Source organism: Thalassophryne amazonica, chromosome 3, assembly GCF_902500255.1.
Source record: "Thalassophryne amazonica chromosome 3, fThaAma1.1, whole genome shotgun sequence".
NCBI classification, from domain to species: Eukaryota; Metazoa; Chordata; class Actinopteri; order Batrachoidiformes; family Batrachoididae; genus Thalassophryne; species Thalassophryne amazonica.
In genome coordinates, this window is record NC_047105.1 from 39,719,026 (window position 1) to 39,744,261 (window position 25,236).

General features: G+C 40.7%; 1 protein-coding gene across 1 annotated transcript in view; it reads left to right on the forward strand.

Moving 5' to 3' along the window:
* The window catches only part of necab3 (N-terminal EF-hand calcium binding protein 3), a 155,758-nt gene extending 142,847 nt beyond the window's left edge, over positions 1-12,911 (forward strand). Inside the window, exons 10-13 of the mRNA XM_034166078.1 lie at positions 1,308-1,420; positions 2,466-2,543; positions 8,672-8,763; positions 11,944-12,911. Of these exons, the coding sequence (XP_034021969.1) occupies positions 1,308-1,420; positions 2,466-2,543; positions 8,672-8,763; positions 11,944-11,972 (312 nt within the window). The 3' untranslated portion in view covers positions 11,973-12,911. The remainder of the gene's footprint in view (positions 1-1,307; positions 1,421-2,465; positions 2,544-8,671; positions 8,764-11,943) is intronic.
* Positions 12,912-25,236: the final 12,325 nt, after the last annotated feature.

Consider the following 25,236-nt stretch of genomic DNA (forward strand, 5'->3'; position numbering starts at 1 on the left):
GTCCAGACGGCCACAGTGTGCGTCACAGAGATGCACTGACTCGCTGGGACACACTGTATTCGGTGTGATTGCGCAATGTTTACGTCTAATGCACATGATGATTGCGTACCACAGACTTTGCACATTACAATATTTCCTTTGCGCACCCTGAACAGGATGGGTGGTGTGTGGTCTGGCTCATCGGGGGCACAATCAGGACTTGCCCACGCTTTCAGACTGCTCCAACTCCTGGTGGGTTGCCATTTCTGATGCCAGTTCGAATGCCATTTGAGCGACAACCACAGTGCGGATATTCCCCAGTTCGAATGCAGCACGACAGTAGTGTGTCTGTTCTCTACATTTGTGCTGGCTATGTGTATTTGGTGTATTTTCCTAACTGCCACACGAATGCTGTCCGAGGAATTCCAATGCAGCTCGAATGCAGTTCAACTGCAGGTGGAATTGCACGAATGATGTTCGAACGTCCATTTGTCCTGCAGTAAGAATGCAGTACGACTGCAACTCCACCACTGTTCAGATGTTTTTCAGCAGGAGTGACACACAAATGTGCTGACTGCTGTAGGAATGCTGTACGAGGAGTTCGAGTGCAGTTCGCATGCAGAACGAATTGCAAGAATGTCATTCAAATGTCATTTTGTACGGTATTCATGGAATTGTTGCTCTGTTGTGACGGGGTATTAACAAATCTCAGCACTGCCAGTTTCATGAGCTGGTGTCTGATTTCTGAATTCAACTATCACATACCTTGAAATGTTATCAGAATGTAGCAAGCACTTGTACCAAAGCAGCATTTGCCAGCAGGGGATATTGTGCTCTCAGAGCACTCTTGTTTTGTTTTTCTTCTTCTGCCAGACTGTGTTAGAGATGCAACTTTTATTTAACAGTTTAATGTTGCATTTTGCTGTTATTCATTGAAGAAGAAAAACTCTCTGCTGCAGTCAGGTGTAAATGAAGCATGGAGCTACTGAAGGCTGTGACGTGGTGAAGAAAGCCACTGATAACGCATCACGGCACTCTCTTATAAGCGTGTTGTTCTGCCATTATTTTGGTGCAATGATTGGAATTTTAAGGACACTTTAAGTAATTTAGCTCCATGCAGTGGCCTCAGCGGTTGGTACTGCCTGATTTCAGTTTCCAGTTTCATCCCTCAAGCAGCTGTTCCCCCTCAAACAAAAATTAAATCGCTGATTTATGAATAACATTCATGCCAAATCTGATGCTTGCATAACCATGTGAAGGATTGTTTCAGTTATCTGCTGCACTACTGATCTTGTTCTTGTTGTCTTCTTCCATGTTGTTGGCAACAGAACATCTTGCTGGTTCAGAGGCAGATGTCGGTGATCGATGAACATGTGGATAACTTCCAGAAAGTCCTGAAAAGCTACACTGATGCCACCTCAGCCCACGATGACAACCTGCAGTAAGCCACTGTTTGTTTTCACACAAAGCAAAGTACAACTGTCAAATAATTATAGTTGCTTATCCATTATTATTATTATTAGTGCTGTCAGGTGATTAAAAATAGTTAATCCAATTAATTATTTCTTAGTTCTGTGGTTAATCTAAATTAATCGCATTTAATCACATGTACAATTTTTTTTAAGATATCACCCATCAAATCACAAAACACATACACAGGCTCTCAGAAACACAAAAACAATGAAGAAAAGAAATTTATTTTTAAAAACAATTTTGAAAATACTTAAAATACCCTCGGCCGTGTGAGCATAAAAATACGAAACAGAATGTGACCTTTTGACTTGTTAAAATAGGTCGAGGTTAGGCATCTTTGAACTTGTCCAAGGTCTGTGTCCCGAGAATGCTCCCTGTGAATTTCAAGACCCTGGAATGGACAGGATTAGGAATGAACATGTCAGAGGGACAGCTCAGGTGGGACGGTTTGAAGACAAAGTCAGAGAGGTATATAGGGAGAACGATGCTGAGGATGGAGCCACAAAGCAGAAAGAGAAGAGGGAGGCCAAAGAGGAGGTTTATGGATGTGCTGAGGGAGGACATGCAGGTGGTTGGTGTGACAGAGGAAGATACAGAGGACAGGGTGAGATGGAAACGATTGATCTACTGTGGCAATGGGAGCACCCAAAAAAAGAAGAAAAGGTGCTGTAATTAATGAATCTAAATTAATGTATTTATTTTGGCAGCCGTAATAATAATAATAATTATTATTATTAATATTATTATTATTATTATTAGTAGTAGTAGTAGTATTTGAGTTTCACAAAGTGACACACTCATAAATTTATTTTATAAATGTGCCTGCACCTGTTATTGCTGTTTTATACAAAGTAAGAAATCTAACTTTCTGGCTTCTTCAAGTTGATGTTTCATTCAAAAGGACTTACGTTTTTTTGATGCAGTTTTTCTGTGCTGTGTGCAGACTTGCATTCACTTTGTATCGTCTCCTTGCCCCGATGTGTCCCCCCCCCCCCCCCCCATCTTGCTGTCAGTGTGGCAGTTCAGAAGCTCCCAGGAAAGTCGTGTTACATAATGTATGAGTTCTGGCAAGACCGTATCTCCTGGATGAGGTCAGTGTGTCCGTGCGTGCGTGTGTGCGTGTGTGTGTGTGTGCGTGCGTGTGCATGTCAGATGTTGGCAGACTGTTTGGCATTCTTAACTTTTTGATGGAAATGTTGCCCACGAGTGAAGACAAGCAGGTGGTCGATCCCTCAGTTCACACATATGTGCACGCACAAAAGAAGCAACTTCAAATACAAATATGTATCAGTGAATATATTCATTCAAGGGAGCATTTTACACCAACTTCATGTGGTCCTAAAAACAGTTCTGACAAAGAAAAAAAACATTCAAATATGACTGGAAGAAAGATTATTTATTTGAGAAATTAGTTCATCAGAACAGTAAAAGTTTGAAATAATGGCATTCTTTGCATTTATTTTGTTTTAATCTTTATGTCTGATTATCACTGAAAATACAGTATATTATTATTATTATTATTATTATTATTATTATTACATAAATATACAGTAACAGCAGCACGGTGGCTTAGTGGTTAGCACTATTGTCTCACAGCATGAAGGTCATGGGATTGATTTCTGTATGAAGTTTACATGTTCTCCCCTTGTTTGTGTGGGTTCCCTCCTTGCTGAAAATACAGATTGCCATTGCATTAAACTAAACAAAATATAAACTATTTGCACTATTTGAGTTTCTGTACTTCATATCTATTCGCTTTCATGTTTGCCAATGGACATTCTAGCACAGTTTGTCCAATGCTAAATAATAAAATCCTAATTTTGTTATCCTCCAAAAGCAGAGAGTGGCTTGTTATTTTAAGATCAAATGTTTATTTCATTATCACAGAATAACAGTTCTTTTTGTTCATGAAAATAGCTTAATTTATCTCAAGAACAAAATGCCTCTTTCTCAAAATATCTTATCATGAGAAAAGAAACCATAATTTTCTTGTGATAGCAAAATAATTCAGTCATTATGGCCAGAAAACAAGCGTTGATCCATGACAGCAAAATTGAAAGTGTTATGAAATGTTTTGAAACCTTTGCAATACCCATCGAAATGTCACATTCCTATAATAGACAAGGCTTTAGTTTGTCACCACATGTTCCAAAATGTTTGACATTCATTGCAGTTGTTTAGCCCCATCTAGTGCTGAAACATAATGAAATACAAGTGAATGAACTGGGATTGCCGTGCTTTGATTCCGAAAACAGTACTGAGGTAAATTCAGTGATGCGCACAGTTCCGCTAATCCGCTAACCGCTAATTAGCAAAGCTAACTTTTTGCTACCTGATTAGCTTTTCAGCTAACTTTGAAAACCATCAGCGGACCAATTAACGTCCTCTAAATTTAGTTCTGATAACTTTTAGACTGCTAGCATATTTTTGTGAGCATAGTGAATAAAGCTTAACAGTTAAAAAACATTTGTAAAGCCTAAAATCATACATTTTAGTGCCTGCCTGTTACATGTGTTGTAGCAGACAGACAGCTATGAGAGGTAGAGCTTAATCCTCTGCCAGCAGAGGAGAGCTGACTACCAAAGAGAAAGGAAGAGAAGAGAAAAAAGATCATTTATAATCACAGCCATATAGACTTGCAGACATATCACAGTAGTCATGCACAGCAAGACAGTTTTGATTTATGGTTAAAATTTTAAACAATTTCGGACAAGTTATTGAAATTAAATGAAATTAACTCTGTGGTTTTACAAAGTGAAAATATCAGCTATATCTTTTAGTTTTAAAGTAATGCAGTAAAATAATTTTGAAGGTTTTAGCTTTTTCAGACACACATGCCGAAAGGTATTATGGGAAAATTAGTTTTCTGTGTTCAGTAGTTGGTCAGTATATCTAAAATCCAACACACAAGTTACTGCAATGTGTGTGTTGGTTTTTACAAATAAATCTGTATTTGTAAATATGTAATTTTTTTCATTTGTAAAAAAAGACAATTTGAAAACTGAAAATTCTGTTTGTTAAGTGACTCAGCACTTTTAGCGAATGTGTGGCAATTGGTATTCACACTGCCATCTACTGGATGGCCATCAACTGCCATCCAGTTAAAACTTGTCCGGAATTAGTTTGTTTAAAATTGTAACTATAAGTCAAAACTGCCGCTGTGCATGACTGCTGTGATACCCCTGCACGTCTGTATAGCTGTGAAAATAAATTATCTTTTTTTGTTTTGCTCCCCTTCTTTTCTCTCTGGTCAGCAGGTCTCTTTTGCTGAGAGAAGGCTGATCTGAGACAGAAGCACTGGCTTGTTGTTGTCAGTAGCTGCCAGTGTACTGGAGTCAATACTAAAAGTTATTGGTTTAGCTTTTAGCTAATCGGTTTAGCGTTATAAAATTTAACTTTTCAGTTAGCACATTAACAGCTATCAAAGCTAACTTCTTGGTTTGCTGTGCCCACCACTGGGTAAATTTCAAAAATAAATGTTTCATTAATTGTGGGCTTTTTGTGCTATGATTGACTCAGGGTTCTAGGTACTGTGGGCGGTGCCAGATAGTCCCGCCTGGTACTGCAAATTGGCTGTACCACCCAGTATGGTTTTTCCAAAAAATGAACTGAAATGTTGCTGAAAATGTACCAATTCGATCATATTTCATAGTTTGCTTTATTTTGCATTTTCAACCAAATAATTAAAGAAATAAGAACTATATATATCTCATTATCATCTTTTCAAAACCACTGTAAACAGCAGAGATCAGCAGTCACCTGCTTTCAGCATTCTGTGAAGCCACAGCACTGAAGGCAGCTCAGAGCGGACAGCTGCTCTGACTGAAAAGAAAAAACAACTCTATCAAAATATTTAATGAAATAATCCAGAGTGCATCCTGTGTCCGTAAATGGTGATACATTCAGAAATTTATGGTTTGTTTTACAGTTTAAAGGTTTTGTGTTTCCAAAATGCTTCGTTTGCTCTGTGAGAGCGAGGGGGAGGGGCAGAGAGAAAGAGTAGGAGGAGGAGGGGAGAAGAGGAGGAGGGGGGCTTCACTCATTTTCCATATGAAATGTAATAGTTTTCTTGTTTTTGACATATTGACGTTTTCATGTTAATAGTTTTATAGTGTTTTTTTAAGTAATGCAATCCCACTCAAAAATGTAAAAAAAAAACAAAACAAAACAAAACCATAACTGACATGACAGAAAACCTGCCTGCTTCACTGGATTCCGGCGGCGGCGGCGGCAACCGTCCGTCTCGAGAGGCGATGTTGTAGCTCCTTTGGTCAGCTGCATTCCCTGGAGTGGGTGTGCATGCCGATGCGTGAGTGACAATCTCTGTCACATCTGGTGCAGACAAAAGGTGTTGACTGTTGTGCCGGTTGCTGCCGCTCCTTTCGCCTGGCTCTCTTTTGGGCGGCGGTTGTGTTCCGTGCTTCCTCTGAGATTTTCACGCCCTGCATCACAGTAATGTGCCAAGCAGAGCGTTCATCTGCTAGGCTCTCCCATGTCTTGATGTCGATGCCACAGTTCAGCATATCACTCTTGCAGACGTCCTTAAAGTGCAGTCTTGGGTGCCCAACCCTCCAAGAGCCTTCTGCCAGTTGGCTGTAGAGGAGGTCCTTTGGAATGTGGCCTGTGTCCATTCACCTTACATGACCAAGCCATCGAAGGCGCCTCTCACACAGCACAGAGTGCATGCTGTCCATGTTGGCACAGTGCAGCACCTCTGTGTTGGAGATCTTGTCTTGCCATGTGATGTGCAGAATGCGACGCAGGCACCTCATATGGAAGCTGTTCAGATTCTGCTCATGCCTCGCGTAGGTGGTCCACGTCTCGCTGCCGTACAGAAGAGTGCTGAGCACGCAGGCATGGTAGACGCGCATCTTGGTTTTCACGTTGAGGTTGGAGTTGTTCCAAACTCGCTGTTGCAGTTTTGCCATGACTGCTGCTGCCTTGGCGATTCTACTGTTGACTTCTATGTTGATGGACAGCATGCTAGAGATAGTGGACCCGAGGTACGTGAAGTTATTGATGACCTCTAAGATGTATCCATCTATGGCGATTCTTGGTGGGAGCTCGGTGCCCTGAGCCATAACATTTGTCTTCTTCAGACTGATGGTTAAACCAAACTCCTTGCAGGCGTGGGATAGGAGATGACTAGCTGTTGGAAGCCATCCTCTGTGTGAGATACCAAGGCTGCATCGTCAGCAAACAGCATCTTGTGGATCTGGTGTAGATGTAGATACCATCACTGCAGTCTTGGAAAGTATACTGGAGAAGCAGGGAGAAGAAGATGCCAAATAGTGTCGGAGCGAGGACACAACCTTGCTTCACACCACTGCTGACTGGAAAGGCCTCAGACATCGCACCGTTATAACAGACTGTGCCATGCATGTGCTCATGGAATGACGTGACCACTGCAAGAAGCTGTGGGGGACAGCCTATTTTCTGTAGCAGCGTGAAGAGTCCACTTCGACTGACCAAATCGAACACCTTTGTCAAATCGATGAACGCAATGTAAAGAGGCATCTGCTACTCATGACACTTCTCCTGCAGCTGGCACAGTGAGAAGATCATGTCCGCTGTTGAGCGACCAGCCCTGAAGCCGCACTGGGACTCTGGGTAGATGCGGCAGGCGAGGGCTTGCAGGCGAGTAAGCACAACATGGGCAAACACTTTGCCAACGATGCTTAACAGGGAGATGCCCCTATAGTTGTTACAGTCACTGCGGTCTCCTTTGTTCTTGTATAGGATGACGATGTTAGCATCACGCATGTCCTGAGGGATATAGCCCTGTTCCCAGCAGAGGGAAAGCAAGTCATGAAGTGGCCTAAGCAAAGCAGATATCCCGCTCTTGAGGACCTCTGGTGGAATGCCATCACTGCCAGGGGCCTTCCCGCATGCAAGGCATTCAATGGCTTTGCTAAGTTCTTCCACTGTAGGTGGAGCGTCAAGCTCATCCATCACTGGCATGTCAGGGATGGCGTTGAGGGCAGCATCGGTGACAATGTTTTCTGTCACGTAGAGCTTCAGGTAATGCTCTGTCCACCGCTGCATCTGCTTCTCCATGTCAGTAATGACTTCTCCAGTCTTCGACTTGAGGGGTGCAGTCTTGGCTGGAGCTGGACCCATTGCCTTCTTGATGCCCCCTTACATTCCTCTCGCATTCCCAAAGTTGACAGCTGTTTGTATGCTGCTGCAGAGGTTTAGCCAGTAGGTGTTGGCGCAGTGATGGACAGTCTGCTGGGCTTTGCTTCTGGCAGTCCTGAGTGCTTGAAGTGTGCTTGGGCTGGGCTGACCTTTGTGCACCAATAGGGCCTTCCTCTTTGCCTCAGTTACGGGTTCCATTTCCTCCCAATGTGCCTCGAACCAGTCAGCACGTTTCTGCTCTTTCTTCCCGTAAGCAGAGATGGCGGAGTTGTACACAGCATCACGAAGGTGGGGCCATTTGGAGTTGATGGTGTTGTCGGTAGGAGATTGAGGGAGGTTGGCTTCCAGCTTACTGATGAACTGCTGGGTTTTCTCAGGATTTCTGGCACAGCAGATGTTGATGCAAGGATGTCCCTTCTTCTTTGCGTGGTGCAACTTCTTTGTTCCTTTGTCTGAGAAGTTGCTGAGAGACTGGCGCTTTGTTTGATCAAAATTTTTTCTAAACCTGTGAGACACATCGAAGTGGACACGGTTCAAAAAATTAAGCTGGTTTTTGGTGAAAATTTTAACGGCTGATGAGAGATTTTGAGGTGATACTGTCGCTTTAAAGACTTCGAAGTCCTTAAAGCGACAGTATCACCTCAAAATCTCTCATCAGCCGTTAAAATTTTTACCGAAAACCAGCTTAATTTTTCGAACCGTGTCCACTTCGATGTGTCTCACAGGTTTAGAAAAAATTTTGATCAAACAAAGCACCAGTCTCTCAGCAACTTCTCAGACAAAGGAATTCCGACGAGGGGCTGGACGACTCCTCCCACAAGGAGTGCTCACAGACGAATGACGTCACCAACAGGCGTGGAAAAACTCACGCATGCGCACGAGGGTTCAAGCATGTCTGACGTAAAAACATATGAATGAAATCCATATAGTTTTTGAAAAAAATAAAAAGGACCTATACTTTATGGACAGACCTTGTACAACAGCAAAGCAAAGGATACTTAGTTCCTCTCCAGGTGATACCCCGATTTCTCTGCTTTTCTCTGTCTCATTTCCCTGTTTCTTTCTCCTCTGATGTGTTCAGTTACCTGCAGTCTAACAGCAGCAAAGATTTCCAGCGGTGCGTCATCGACATGTTGGAGGATGCTGAAGTCGTGTCGACAATGTTGCTCCCAGGTTTGTGTACCATGTACACCCTCGTCTAGAATGTTTGCTCATTTTTTTCCATGCTGTCTGAGGTAATATTTCAGAACAAGAAGATTGCATTCAGGGTGAACCCAGAACTAAACAACAAACAAATCTCTCATTTCAAAACACAACTCCCACCTTCCCATCGCACACAAAAGTTGACTAAGCTGAACTCTAAGAGAGAAATATGATGCCTTTCTGCTCCCAGTTAAATCTTACTTTTTGCAACATGCACACATTAATTAAATTCAGCAAAAACTCTAATGGGTATTTAGAGTATTTAGGGTATTCTCAGATGGCTGAGAATTAGGGCTGTAACTGCAATCTGTTGATCACTGTTTTCCAACCAATGTTGATGCCTTTGCAGGAGAACGAAGTGTCCAAGACTTTAGGGTCCTGCTCCTTCCCACTTGGATGCTAACCAGTCAGGTGACAACTGGATGTCTGTGGTACTAGTTCTCCCCAGAGGATCCTTGGGTACTCAAAGAATCACTTTGTGCCAAAAGACTGCTTACTTAGGTATACAGATGATGATATTTTGGCCATGTGGTGCCCTTCTCTGTGCATGATCCAGCATGCAGGTCTCTCAGAGCTGAGGATCCCAGTGGCTGGAGAAGGTCAAGGGGATGCCTACCTGTGACAGATAGCTGGCAATTTTAGAGCTGTGGGGATGGACCTGCCTGATCGTCTGCCTGAGTGGCTGCCATCCAGGACACATGGCGGTTCATCAACAGTGCGGTAGCCGTGGCAATGCACTGCAACCCCACATACTGCCAGACCTATGCCAGTCATTGGTGATGAGACAGTTACTCTAAAGTGTGCCCGTGTATTGGAGGCCAGCAGGTGGTGCTGTGCAGAAGGCGTTAAGTAAACCTCTCTCCCCAAGGCCAAAAGATGCTATAGTGACAGAAGCTAGAGCCCATGTGTTTTAGCTATGTGGTTAGAGCGCCTGCCTCCCATCCCAGAGACTGTGAGTTTGAGCCTGGAGTGGGACGAAGTGATGCAGGTTACGCCTGTCTACTGTAAAAGGATTACAGTACTGTCCCACTGATAAATTACAATAATCAGCTGTGGCTGCCAGACTAATTTTTCAAAAAGTAATTTAAAACACTTCAATGAGATGTCTTTGGGCTTCCATTTAGCTCAGGGCCACCACAGTTAGTTCTGTTTGGGATCCACATGTTGATTTGGCTTTTCTAACACAACTGCAGCTGTACAAGTAATTTGGGACATGGCTGTCCTTGGATCAAGGATATTCTGTTTGGGAAGCAAGTGCACTAATTGGGTGCACCACCACAGACTGTGTAATGTACTAATGTATCTGTTTTAGCCTCATATATCCACCCTTTTCAGGTTTGAAATCCCGCAAAACCTCGGAGAGGTCGCTGCACTGCGAGATCTCAGTAACATTGAGAACTGCATTGAGACGCTCTGATCATGCTTCACTTTAACCGCTGCACACAGACAACACCATTAATATCGCAACATAAAACTATTTTTATATTGTGCCTAAAATATGAATATATTCTCTGGGTTTTTAGACATTTTAATTGTGTTTGTTTTATATAAACATGCGAGAATCACAGGCTGTCTCTCCGTTATTTTCAGTGGGAGCTGCTGTGAGCTACAATCGCTTCCTGCTCATGTTGTTCTGGGGGAAAGTTTGCTCTTTAACGTCTGGATTATTGTTCTTTACAACACTGTTTGTCCTCTTTGTTCCAGACTAATATATATAATAATATATAATATGTCTGAAATTCAGTTTGCGTTTATTAAATTCCACACAGATTAAACGTAACAGACACGGATTATTCGTTATAATTGTTTTAGCAAGTTTTCAGGGTATCATGCATGCAGTTTCTTATTAACGTGACGAAAAGCATAACAAATTACATTTTTGTAGTATAATATTCATTTACAATTGTCATCATGTGGATTCTCTATGTTGTTTGACTGCAGCGACTCTCTGGCGCACAAGGGATTATGGGATACATGAAAACCCTGGATATTCTACTCAATTTTAAACAGACAGACATGATATTTTTTAAATAACTGTTTATGTTAATATAACAAATTAAAAAAAACATGTCACTTTAGAATGGAGTAGGCTATAGCAGTAGGCTAAAACAGACGAGTTTGTAGAAGAAATCTTACAGATGCTTAGGAAATTTTACAAATGCCTATGTTTCATAAAGCTTCATTTTCATGCCCTCATATAAAAACGACAGCTAAATAGTGCTTCGTCTGCGTGGAACAACCTTGCATGCTTGGCCAAGACTTATGTTCCAGACAGTAGTTATCAGAAATGTTGTAATTTTGCTTTCAACTGAAAGTGCAAACAGTATGCCTCTCAGAGCTCGGTGTCTGTATCAAACCACACCCCCTGGGGCGAGTTATGCTCCAGGGGCTTAAACGTGCTGATGGGGAGGGCAGGCTTTACCTTTCACCTTCCCACTCCCACTGCAGACTTTGTATTGTGTGGGAACGGTGGGGGACTTCAAACTTGAATAAATTACCAAAAGACCATCAGGAGACTTAAATGTGTTTATTTCAGTGTAAAACAGGATGGAGAACATTTTCTTTCACAAGAAGTTATGCAGCCCAATACATAAGTTGGCCAATGTTTTTTTCTTTTTTTGGGGGGGGGGGTGGTTCTTGCAGAATTAGTCTGCCGTTCACACCTGTTGGTGGACTTCTCCCAGTTTGAGAGTACTGTAATCATTGCAGTAGGCACACTGTAGAATAACAGTATAATGCTGGTAACTCGAGCAGCCAGTAGTTTACTTACTGTTAATTAAAATGGAAATTTGTTACAGTGCAGGTATAGTGTGTTTCTGAATAATTTGCTCTCTGTTTGCATTGTTGCTGCTCTTACGTGTAAAAGAAATGGTTGAAAACATCAGTGTAGTGCGACTCATTTATAAATGTTTTCTTCAGATAATTTGTTTTAGACCAACCTTGGAATCACTTGCACATTTTAACATGTGATATTAAACTGATAAACCACAACTGAGTTGAATCAAATTCAAAGCAGATTTAGGATTTTCTTTTATCTTTCTTTTAACCCACTCTGGTGTTTCCGTTGAGTCATAAATTACTCTGAGTTCTAAACTGCTTGGAGGTGACCTCACGCAGCGCTGTCGTCTTTCTGTCCATGTGTTTCCTCAGCTTCCTGGTGGATTATGACTAACAACTAACAACACAAACCACAACGTCTCATCTTCTGCCCACATCGCACGGACAAAGACACGCCAGCACCATGTCCTGCCCGCCTACACACACACACACACACACACACACCCTGAAAAAAAGAAGAATTCTATAGATGTGCATGTGTTTGACGACAGCATCCTGCAGAATCTTTTCATTTTTCCATCTTTGCTCATTTTTGCACCGCTGACAACACAAGGGGAGACTTGCAGTCTTCAACCAGTTGATTAACTTGAATGTGACTCATTTTCTGCAATGCAAAATGCAAGTTGACAATTTTTGTCTTTCACTTGTGCTATGGTCTCATCCTCCTCTCTTGGTTTGTCTGAGAACCCCCCCCCCCCAAAAAAAGATGCCGGAAAAAGCTCCTTGAGAGCAAAACCAAGTGGAATGACAATTACCATGCCAACAGCGTTTTGTGCTTTTGATGACTTGTTTACTGTTGACTCAAGAAAAATGAGAGATGGAGTTGAGATTCAATGTTTGTGCAGCCTAACCGTGCATGATAAGAACTGTATATGCTGTATAATAATGTTACACTCCTTTTTCTTGGTGGCATGTGCACAGAATGCCAAAACAAAACCGTCATCTATATATATTGCAAGCTATGGTAGTGGTCAGTTACTTGTAATTGTTCCGTTTCCTCAGTCTGCATTATAAATCTGTCCATTTCAAATGGAGCAATATTTATTTAAAAAAAAAAAGCATACATAAGGAAGCAGATTGTGAGGACGTTTTATTAGATTACTAAATTATTGAGATTAAAATAGATTTAAAGTATTATGTATTTTATTTTCATGTATTTTTTTCCATCTGTACATATGGATTTACATGTATTAGAAAATATGTTGTGTTTATGTTTGTGAATGCAAATCACAAATTGTAAACAAACTGGAGCTTTAATAAAAGCGTTAAATCCCCTAAAAGCTCATTTCATGTCTGTTAAAATGTGAATTAATATTCAGTTTGGATGCATTTGTTAATTTTCTTTTTTACTTTTTTTCCACAAGTTTGCAAAATAGTTTCTTTTAATATGATTTATTTATTTCATAACCTTTCTTGGCTGCTAAATGGCTACTTTTCTAATTTTCTTTACAAGTTACGTGTGAATTTTGGCTATGTTCATTACATTTCAGGCTCCGGCAAAGGACTTTTTTCACAATTGATTAATCAAGAAAATTATTGACCAATTAATTATTTAGTCATTTGGTCCACAAAATGTCACAGAATGCTGTCCACAACCCAGAACTAGAGCACAAGCCTCCACCAACACTAGTTTCCAATTCTACAAATTTCAACCTTGGAAAATTTTTAAGGTCAAAGTCCTGTTAGAAGTGGCTTTTCATAAGCTAAATTAGATGTGATCAAATGCCAGGAGTATGTATTTAGTTCATGTACTTCAATCAAACTTTTTTGTGGTGTCAGGTGTTTTTTTTTTTGTTTTGTTTTTTCAACTTTTTCAGTTTCTGAATTATTTTTCAGATAATTTTCACAGACCATCTCTTTTGGCACTTGGTTTCTGACTGATAACTGGAAGACAGACAAGCAGACATAAAATTGGCACCTCCATTCAACTGTGGTGGTAAATCCATAACAGAAAAATGAGAGTGATTGAGGCACTTTTGATTGAGATATAATGCAAAACGTACACTAAATGGGCTTTTCAATATTAAATTCAAATGTCCACAAAATCCACAGTCTGGATCAGACCAGGATCAAACTTTGTCAGACGATAGTGAGTGCCAATCTGCACCTCACTTTCAAATATGAGAGTGATTGGGGCACATTTGATGAAGATATAATGTCAAATATACATTAAAAGGGGTTTTCAATGTTAAATTTAAATGGCCACACAATCTGTTATCTGAATCGGATCCGGTGTCGCAGACTGAATTTTTCCCCGCTAAAACCCTAAAGAGCATATGTCTGTGAGTAATATTTACCCTTTTTATGTTAAACCGACCTGTTATGGTCTTCTGAAACAGTTGATTTATTTTATAACTTAAAAACAGGACAGATGCTAACACATTAGCATGTCTATGGCGTTTTAAATGTTAAAGTTAGCGTTAAGCTGTTTGCATCTCAGCACGTTTGTGTGCATTTGTTTTCTGTATAACAATTAATGGCTCAGCGTTTGTTGTCGTAAAACAGTCAAATGTATTACAAATTGTAATTTATTTATTTATATATTAATAATAGCAACAACAACAGTAATAGCAATAATAATAACTAATAATGCTACAATACAATTTTAGAGAAACAGACAAAAAGAACCTCATAAAACAAAGCACCAGAAAACAAAACCAACTAACAATGAACATAAATAAATATAGAAATAAATAACGTTCCTGTGAACACCGAGTGACTCTTAAACCTCCACTTCATCCCTATTTTATTTAGGTTTAATGACAATTTGCTTTGGTCAAACCACATCTAAGCTGTGGTTTTACACAAGAAAAAAATAAAAGAGCATTTTACAGATTAAATGTGAATAAGACAGTTTTGAGTTTCTCAGTGCGCATGCGTTTTCAAAACGGGTGACAATGTTACTTTGTGCACAGCAGAACAACGTTGTCACTTGCTTTCGGCCCTAATTTTGTATTTTATTGACTGTACAGCCAGCGACACGGCACCATTTTGGCGCATTTAGCCCAATAGAACCAATCAAACTACAATACAGAAGACAAAGAATTTTTACTTGACAGTTTGAAGTGAGTTTTCTTTGTTTCAGAGGACTTCATACCTATTAAAATTCACCAGAATACACAAAATTTGACTTGCTCTTTAAAAAAATGTATGGGGGAGCATCCCCAGACCCCCCATAATCAATATTGTGTTTTTACTTAACAGTTTGGAGTGAGTTTTCTTTGTTTCAGAGGGCTTCATATCCATTAAAATTCACCAGAATACACAAAATTTGACTTGCTCTTTTAAAAAATTTATGGGGGAGCACCCCCAGACCCCCCATAATCAATATTGTGTTTTTACTTAACAGTCTGAAGTGAGTTTTCTTTGTTTCAGAGGGCTTCATACCCTTCATCTGGAGATCCCCCAGACCCCCCAGAATCAAGACTACACCCTGCCCCCACCAGCCTTTTATGTATCTTTATGTTCAAGTTTTGCATTCTTTTTATGCTTTGTCTCTCGCTCCTTAGAGTCTATTTATAATAGATTTATATACTGTATAATGGGTTTATTGTATTTATTGAGGAAAAAAGAGTGTGTGCCCCCACTACGCCACATTTTAGGGAATTGCTGGCATTGATTTTTGCCAGGAAAAAATTTCAGTTGGATGAAAATTTATTGCTTTAACCCATGTTTTAAGCAGAAACAAGGCCGATTTAAGTGGAGGCGCAATGAATGCAGCAGCTAGCAATTCGTGCTGCTGTGGTGCTCTGATCGCTTCCTCCATCTGTTATTATGAAATAATGCAGAATTTATGCCAAAATGATTGTGTACAAACACTTTAGATATGTGTCGCTGAGATAGATGATGACTGGAGTGCAATTTTAAGCAGAAACGAGGCGATAATCAGTGAGTCGCTACTTGAAGCTTTGAAATGACAGAGGCGCAATGAACGCAGCAGCTAGCAACTCGTGCTGTTACGGCGCTCTGATTGCTTCCTCCATCTTTTATGATGAAATAATGCTGAAATTATGTGGAAATGATCATTGTACAAAAGCTTCAGATATCTGTCACTGAGATACAGTGAGGAAAATAACTATTTGAGCACCCTGTGATTTTGCAAGTTCTCCCACTTAGAAATCATGGAGGGGTCTGAAATTTTCATCTTAGGTGCATGTCCACTGTGAGAGACATAATCTAAAAAAAAAAAAAAAAAAAAAAAATCCGTAAATCACAACGTATGATTTTTTTAATAATTTATTTGTATGTTACTGCTGCAAATAAGTATTTGAACACCTGCCAACCAGCAAGAATTCTGTCTCTCACAGACCTGTTAATTTTTCTTTAAGAAGCCCTCTTATTCTGCACTCTTTACCTCTTTACCTACTTTTAAGATTAGGCTTAAAACTTTCCTTTTTGCTAAAGCTTATAGTTAGGGCTGGATCAGCTGACCCTGAACCATCCCTTAGTTATGCTGCTATAGACTTAGACTGCTGGGGGGTTCCCATGATGCACTGAGTGTTTCTTTCTCTTTTTGCTCTGTATGCACCACTCTGCATTTAATCATTAGTGACTGATCTCTGCTCCCCTCCACAGCATGTCTTTTTCCTGGTTCTCTCCCTCAGCCCCAACCAGTCCCAGCAGGAGACTGCCCCTCCCTGAGCCTGGTTCTGCTGGAGGTTTCTTCCTGTTAAAAGGGAGTTTTTCCTTCCCACTGTCGCCAAGTGCTTGCTCACAGGGGGTCGTTTTGACCGTTGGGGTTTTTCCGTAATTATTATATGGCTTTGCCTTACAATATAAAGCGCCTTGGGGCAACTGTTTGTTGTGATTTGGAGCTATATAAATAAAATTGATTTGATTTGATTTGTATTAATTGCACCTGTTTGAACTTGTTACCTGTATAAAAGACACCTGTTCACACACAATCAATCACACTCCAACCTGTCCACCATAGCCAAGACCAAAGAGCTGTCTAAGGACACCAGGGGCAAAACTGTAGACCTGCACAATGCTGGGATGGACTACAGGACAACAGGCAAGCAGCTTGGTAGAAGACAACAACTGTTATGATTATTTATTAGAAAGTAGAAGAAACACAAGATGACTGTCAATCTCCCTCGGTCAGGGATTCCATGCAAGATCTCATTTTGTGGGGTAAGGATGATTCTGAGAAAGCTCAGAACTACACAGGAGGACCTGGTCAATGACCTGAAGAGAGCTGGGACCACAGTCACAAAGATTACATTAGTAACACATGATGGTGTCATGGTTTAAAATCCTGCAGGGCAGCAAGGTCCCCCTGCTCAAGTCAGCACATGTCCAGGCCCATTTGAAGTTCACCAGTGACCATCTGGATGATCCAAAGGATGTATGGAAGAAGGTCATGTGGTCAGATGAGACCAGAATAGAGCTTTTTGGAATCAACTCCACTTACCATGTTTAGAGGATGAGAACAACCCCAAGAAAACCATCCCAACCGTGAAGCATGGGGGTGGAAACATCATACTCTGGGGGTGTTCTTCTGCAAAGGGGACAGGACGACTGCACCGTATTGAAGGGAGGATGGATGGGGTCATGTATTGCGAGATTTTGGCAAACAACCTCCTTCCCTCAGTAAGAGCATTGAAGATGGGTCATGGCTGGGTCTTCCAGCATGACAGTGACCCCAAACACACAGCCAGGGCAACAAAGGAGGGGCTCCGTAAGAAGCATTTCAAGGTCCTGGAGTGGCCTGGCCAGTCTCCAGACCTGAACTCAATAGAAAATCTTTGGAGGGAGCTGAAACTCCAAACCTGGAAGATTTGGAGAAGATCTGTATGGAGGAGTGGACCAAAATCTCTGCTGCAGTGTCTGCAAACCTGGTGAAAAACTACAGGAAACGTTTGACCTCTGTAATGGCAGACAAAGGCTACCGTACCAAATATTAACATTGATTTAATGAGGTGGGCTTCATAGATAATTGGCAAAGCTTCTGGGGAAAACCTGGTCTTGTTAGGAAAGACGGCATCCATCCCACTTTGGATGGAGCAGCTCTCATTTCTAGAAATCTGGCCAATTTTCTTAAATCCTCCAAACCGTGACTATCCAGGGTTGGGACCAGGAAGCAGAGTTGTAGTCTTACACACCTCTCTGCAGCTTCTCTCCCCCTGCCATCCCCTCATTACCCCATCCCCGTAGAGACGGTGCCTGCTCCCAGACCACCAATAACCAGCAAAAATCTATTTAAGCATAAAAATTCAAAAAGAAAAAATAATATAGCACCTTCAACTGCACCACAGACTAAAACAGTTAAATGTGGTCTATTAAACATTAGGTCTCTCTCTTCTAAGTCCCTGTTAGTAAATGATATAATAATTGATCAACATATTGATTTATTCTGCCTTACAGAAACCTGGTTACAGCAGGATGAATATGTTAGTTTAAATGAGTCAACACCCCCGAGTCACACTAACTGCCAGAATGCTCGTAGCACGGGCCGAGGCGGAGGATTAGCAGCAATCTTCCACTCCAGCTTATTAATTAATCAAAAACCCAGACAGAGCTTTAATTCATTTGAAAGCTTGACTCTTAGTCTTGTCCATCCAAATTGGAAGTCCCAAAAACCAGTTTTATTTGTTATTATCTATCATCCACCTGGTCGTTACTGTGAGTTTCTCTGTGAATTTTCAGACCTTTTGTCTGACTTAGTGCTTAGCTCAGATAAGATAATTATAGTGGGCGATTTTAACATCCACACAGATGCTGAGAATGACAGCCTCAGCACTGCATTTAATCTATTATTAGACTCATTTGGCTTTGCTCAAAATGTAAATGAGTCCACCCACCACTTTAATCATATTTTAGATCTTGTTCTGACTTATGGTATGGAAATTGAAGACTTAACAGTATTCCCTGAAAACTCCCTTCTGTCTGATCATTTCTTAATAACATTTACATTTACTCTGATGGACTACCCAGCAGTGGGGAATAAGTTTCATTACACTAGAAGTCTTTCAGAAAGCGCTGTAACTAGGTTTAAGGATATAATTCCTTCTTTGTGTTCTCTAATGCCATATACCAACACAGTGCAGAGTAGCTACCTAAACTCTGTAAGTGAGATAGAGTATCTCGTCAATAGTTTTACATCCTCATTGAAGACAACTTTGGATGCTGTAGCTCCTCTGAAAAAGAGAGCTTTAAATCAGAAGTGCCTGACTCCGTGGTATAACTCACAAACTCGCAGCTTAAAGCAGACAACCCGTAAGTTGGAGAGGAAATGGAGTCGCACTAATTTAGAAGATCTTCACTTAGCCTGGAAAAAGAGTCTGTTGCTCTATAAAAAAGCCCTCCGTAAAGCTAGGACTTCTTACTACTCATCACTAATTGAAGAAAATAAGAACAACCCCAGGTTTCTTTTCAGCACTGTAGCCAGGCTGACAAAGAGTCAGAGCTCTATTGAGCCGAGTATTCCTTTAACTTTAACTAGTAATGACTTCATGAATTTCTTTGCTAATAAAATTTTAACTATTAGAGAAAAAATTACTCATAACCATCCCAAAGATGTATTGTTATCTTTGGCTGCTTTCAGTGATTAGACTCTTTCTCTCCGATTGTTCTGTCTGAGTTATTTTCATTAGTTACTTCATCCAAACCATCAACATGTCTATTAGACCCCATTCCTACCAGGCTGCTCAAGGAAGCCCTACCATTATTTAATGCTTCGATCTTAAATATGATCAATCTATCTTTATTAGTTGGCTATGTACCACAGGCTTTTAAGGTGGCAGTAATTAAACCATTACTTAAAAAGCCATCACTTGACCCAGCTAGCTTAGCTAATTATAGGCCAATCTCCAACCTTCCTTTTCTGTCAAAATTCTTGAAAGGGTAGTTGTAAAACAGCTAACTGATCATCTGCAGAGGAATGGTCTATTTGAAGAGTTTCAGTCAGGTTTTAGAATTCATCATAGTACAGAAACAGCATTAGTGAAGGTTACAAATGATCTTCTTATGGCCTCAGACAGTGGACTCATCTCTGTGCTTGTTCTGTTAGACCTCAGTGCTGCTTTTGATACTGTTGACCATAAAATTTTATTACAGAGTTTAGAGCATGTCATATGTATTAAAGGCACTGCACTGCGGTGGTTTAAATCATATTTATCTAATAGATTACAATTTGTTCATGTAAATGGGGAATCTTCTTCACAGACTAAGGTTAATTATGGAGTTCCACAAGGTTCTGTGCTAGGACCAATTTTATTCACTTTATACATGCTTCCCTTAGGCAGTATTATTAGACGGCATTGCTTAAATTTTCATTGTTACGCAGATGATACCCAGCTTTATCTATCCATGAAGCCAGAGGACACACACCATTTAGCTAAACTGCAGGACTGTCTTACAGACATAAAGACATGGATGACCTCTAATTTCCTGCTTTTAAACTCAGATAAACCTGAAGTTATTGTACTTGGCCCCACAAATCTTAGAAACATGGTGTCTAACCAGATCCTTACTCTGGATGGCATTACCCTGACCTCTAGTAATACTGTGAGAAATCTTGGAGTCATTTTTGATCAGGATATGTCATTCAAAGCGCATATTAAACAAATAAGTCAGACTGCTTTTTTGCATTTACGCAATATCTCTAAAATTAGAAAGGTCTTGTCTCAGAGTGATGCTGAAAAACTAATTCATGCATTTATTTCCTCTAGGCTGGACTATTGTAATTCATTATTATCAGGTTGTCCTAAAAGTTCCCTGAAAAGCCTTCAGTTAATTCAAAATGCTGCAGCTAGAGTACTGACGGGGACTAGAAGGAGAGAGCATATCTCACCCATATTGGCCTCTCTTCATTGGCTTCCTGTTAATTCTAGAATAGAATTTAAAATTCTTCTTCTTACTTATAAGGTTTTGAATAATCAGGTCCCATCTTATCTTAGGGACCTCATAGTACCATATCACCCCAATAGAGCGCTTCGCTCTCAGACTGCAGGCTTACTTGTAGTTCCTAGGGTTTGTAAGAGTAGAATGGGAGGCAGAGGCTTCAGCTTTCAGGCTCCTCTCCTGTGAAACCAGCTCCCAATTCGGATCAGGGAGACAGACAACCTTTCTACTTTTAAGATTAGGCTTAAAACTTTCCTGTTTGCTAAAGCTTATAGTTAGGGCTGGATCGGGTGACCCTGAACCATCCCTTAGTTATGCTGCTATAGACTTAGACTGCTGGGGAGTTCCCATGATGCACTGAGTGTTTCTTTCTCTTTTTGTTCTGTATGCACCACTCTGCATTTAATCATTAGTGATTGATCTCTGCTCCCCTCCACAGCATGTCTTTTTCCTGGTTCTCTCCCTCAGCCCCAACCAGTCCCAGCAGAAGACTGCCCCTCCCTGAGCCTGGTTCTGCTGGAGGTTTCTTCCTGTTAAAACGGAGTTTTTCCTTCCCACTGTCGCCAAGTGCTTGCTCACAGGGGGTCATTTTGACCATTGGGGTTTTACGTAATTATTGTATGGCTTTGCCTTACAATATAAAGCGCCTTGGGGCAACTGTTTGTTGTGATTTGGCGCTATATAAATAAAATTGATTGATTGATTGAAATCTTAGAAACATGGTGTCTAACCAGATCCTTACTCTGGATGGCATTACCCTGACCTCTAGTTATACTGTGAGAAATCTTGGAGTCATTTTTGATCAGGATATGTCATTCAAAGCGCATATTAAACAAATATGTAGGACTGCTTTTTTGCATTTACGCAATATCTCTAAAATTAGAAAGGTCTTGTCTCAGAGTGATGCTGAAAAACTAATTCATGCATTTATTTCCTCTAGGCTGGACTATTGTAATTCATTATTATCAGGTTGTCCTAAAAGTTCCCTGAAAAGCCGTCAGTTAATTCAAAATGCTGCAGCTAGAGTACTAACGGGGACTAGAAGGAGAGAGCATATCTCACCCATATTGGCCTCTCTTCATTGGCTTCCTGTTAATTCTAGAATAGAATTTAAAATTCTTCTTCTTACTTATAAGGTTTGAATAATCAGGTCCCATCTTATCTTAGGGACCTCATAGTACCATATCACCCCAATAGACCTCTTCGCTCTCAGACTGCAGGCTTACTTGTAGTTCCTAGGGTTTGTAAGATTAGAATGGGAGGCAGAGCCTTCAGCTTTCAGGCTCCTCTCCTGTGGAACCAGCTCCCAATTCAGATCAGGGAGACAGACACCCTCTCTACTTTTAAGATTAGGCTTTAAACTTTCCTTTTTGCTAAAGCTTATAGTTAGGGCTGGATCAGGTGACCCTGAACCATCCCTTAGTTATGCTGCTATAGACTTAGACTGCTGGTGGGTTCCCATGATGCACTGAGTGTTTCTTTCTCTTTTTGCTCTGTATGCACCACTCTGCATTTAATCATTAGTGATTGATCTCTGCTCCCCTCCACAGCATGTCTTTTTCCTGGTTCTCTCCCTCAGCCCCAACCAGTCCCAGCAGAAGACTGCCCCTCCCTGAGCCTGGTTCTGCTGGAGGTTTCTTCCGGTTAAAAGGGAGTTTTTCCTTCCCAATGTCACCAAGTGCTTGCTCACAGGGGGTTGTTTTGACCGTTGGGGTTTTTACGTAATTATTGTATGGCCTTGCCTTACAATATAAAGCGCCTTGGGGCAACTGTTTGTTGTGATTTGGTGCTATATAAATAAAACTGATTGATTGATTGATTGATTTTCACAGGTCTTCAAATACTTATTTGCAGCAATAACATACAAATAAATTATTAAAAATCATACATTGTGATTTCTGGATTTTTCTCTCTCACAGTGGACATGCACATAAGATGAAAATTTCAGACCCCTCCATGATTTCTAAGTGGGAGAACTTGCAAAATCACAGGGTGTTCAAATACTTATTTTCCTCACTGTAGATGATGACTGGAGTGCAGTTTGAAGCAGAAGCGAGGTGTTAATCCGTGAACCGGAGTAGATGCACAGAAATGACGCATGCGCAGTGAAGGCAGAATGGACCGATTTAGGGGGGGACCGTTTGGTCTGTGACACCAGATCAAATTTTGTCAGTCGATAAAGGATACCATCCTACGTACATAACACTTTTAACTATGAAAGAAATCTGATCTGTTTTGACAGAGTTGTGAATTATTGAATATTCATTCAATATTAAATAATAGGGATTTTTCGAATTTTCCAAGATTTTTCTTGGCTTTGATCTTTGACCTATGACCTTGAAAATGTAATCAGTTCTTGCCTAACAGGTTATGAATCCTCTGTAAAAATGTCATAACGATATATGAAAAATTGTGGGTTACAGGCTGTTCACAAACAGACAAGCAAACAAACGGGGGCAAAAACCTGCTTGTTGGCGGAGGTAAAAAAATAAGTTTATTGCAACATAGGAATAAAGAAACTCATAAAATATAGCAAAAATTAGTCATATTTAAGAAGGTGAAATCAGAGAATTTGGATGTTTGTAAAAATTACTTAAAACGATGATTAAAATAGTTTCTGATTAATTTCATAATCAATTAATCAGTGCTGCTAATAACATTTGCCACATCAGATTTATGTGTGCATGTGTGTGTGTGTGTGTGTGTGTGTGTGTGTGTGTGTGCGTGTGTGCGTGTGCAGGCGGGGGGGGGGGGGGGGGGGGGTGTTGCAGGTGGGTCACATTTGTGTTTCTTGGTGATCTGTGCCAGACCGGACTGTTCCCACATATGCGGACCCATGGAGCTCTGGAGTGACCATATGAAGGAGAGACAGGACAAAAAAAAATGTTGCTTCCACATTTTGACAATTTTGTTTTCATGTTTTCATTATTTTGTCCCCACATTTCTGATTAATTCCTCCACACAGGATAAATCAATAATTCTGGCAACACATTCAGCCACATCACTTGTTCCTACATCCACAGTTCTGTACGTTCCAGCCTCCACCTGCTTATAGGACATAAAGCACTGTGTACAAGAACATTGTCAAATCTACTTATGAATCTAGGTGGCTTTCCTCACTGTTGGCTTCCCTCAGTAGCTCAGTCACTCAGTTTTTGGGAACTGCTGAAACAGATTTATCATACTGTTTATATGTCTGAATGTTTGATGTAAATAACGTCCAAGATGTATTCATTGATGAAAATGTTCATGTATCCATCCCCTGACTTGTCAAAAACAAAAGAAAAAAGGCTGCAAAAGAATTCATGGGTTCACATACTTGCATTGTTTTGAATTTTTTATTTAACTGCTGCCATGTTGTAGAGATTGTTTTCAATGGCATAATTTTCAAAATTTTAAGATGAAAAAGTCTAAAAATTCAAGGGGGCACAAACTTTTTTATAGCGTTGCATAATACAGCATAATATTTATAAATTCTTCTTATATGCGTGTATGATAGCACAGAAACTTTAGTGTTTTTGTGCGTTAGGTGGCTGTACATGGGCTTTGTCCCTCAAATTGCTGCAAGAGACAACAGTAGTGTGCTGGTGCACAAGAAACTAGGAACGTGCTGCTTGCATCTGTGATTTATGTCCATAACAGTAAACAATAATTTAAGCAGCAGCATGCTCACTGCAATGAGCTGCCATTTACCAGCTCTTAAGCAGCAATTAAAAAAAAAAAAAAAGAAAGAAAGCAGATGACCTGTTTTCCTCTGCCTGCGTCTTGGAAACATAATTGCTGCTTTTGTTGCATTTGCAAATGCATGCGTGCATAAACAGGCACATCACTGCACTGATGGCTGAGGCTGCGAGGCCTGACTGTGTGATTGACGCTGGTGATTTAAAAGTGTCTCATCTTCAGCCTTCTGTCACGCAGCCTGCCTACTGCAAACCTCAGTGAATACGTCAAGACCGTCAGCGCAGACACGAGGATGCCGCTCCTCATTTGTGCTGCACAACAGTACAATGTGAAGCGATTTTCACAGAACAAGTGGGTAAAAAATGGAATATTATTATCATTAAATGATTTATTTGTTGCATACCAGATGTCACTGACATGAACAGTAAGTGCACAACCAATGAAACGCAATACAGATTTAGTACAAAAAAACTAGGTTAAAGTCTCTTGTGTGGCTGCTGGCAAACTGCTGCTGACATTTCACACCTTTTTAATTTTTTTAAAGAAAACCCTTCTGTGTTCCACTCAACTATGAAGCTGTAGTGACATGAGGTTGATGTTGAGGTTCTCTTATTTAACGTGGGTAACCAACGGAAGTCTCAACGAAGGACTTATTTCCAGAAGGGCCAACGGCACGTGTCTCTCACTCCTCCCCGGCACTGATGTTAAGAGTGCCAGTGGGGAGCGTGGCTTCAATCAGGAAGCAAACCCGAATTGCTGGCATCCCAGTCCAACATGCAAACCGTTACGCCACCACCTCCCTTTTGTGAGTTGCAATGTGCAGTTTCTTGAGTCACAGCCACAGAAATCAATTACTCATTCAGAGTTGCAATAGGTCTCTTGGTGGTTTCCCTCACTCTTGCACAGTGACTCAAATGGTAAAAGGTCACCATTTCAAAAGCGCTTTCATGTCTGATGCAGAAGCTGAAAGTGCTTTAAAATCAGGACGTAATTTCACCTGTTCACACATCCACTTACACATTGAGTTCAGCGTGCTGCCATGCAAGATGCTGAACTGCACAATGAAAGCAATTTGTGGAT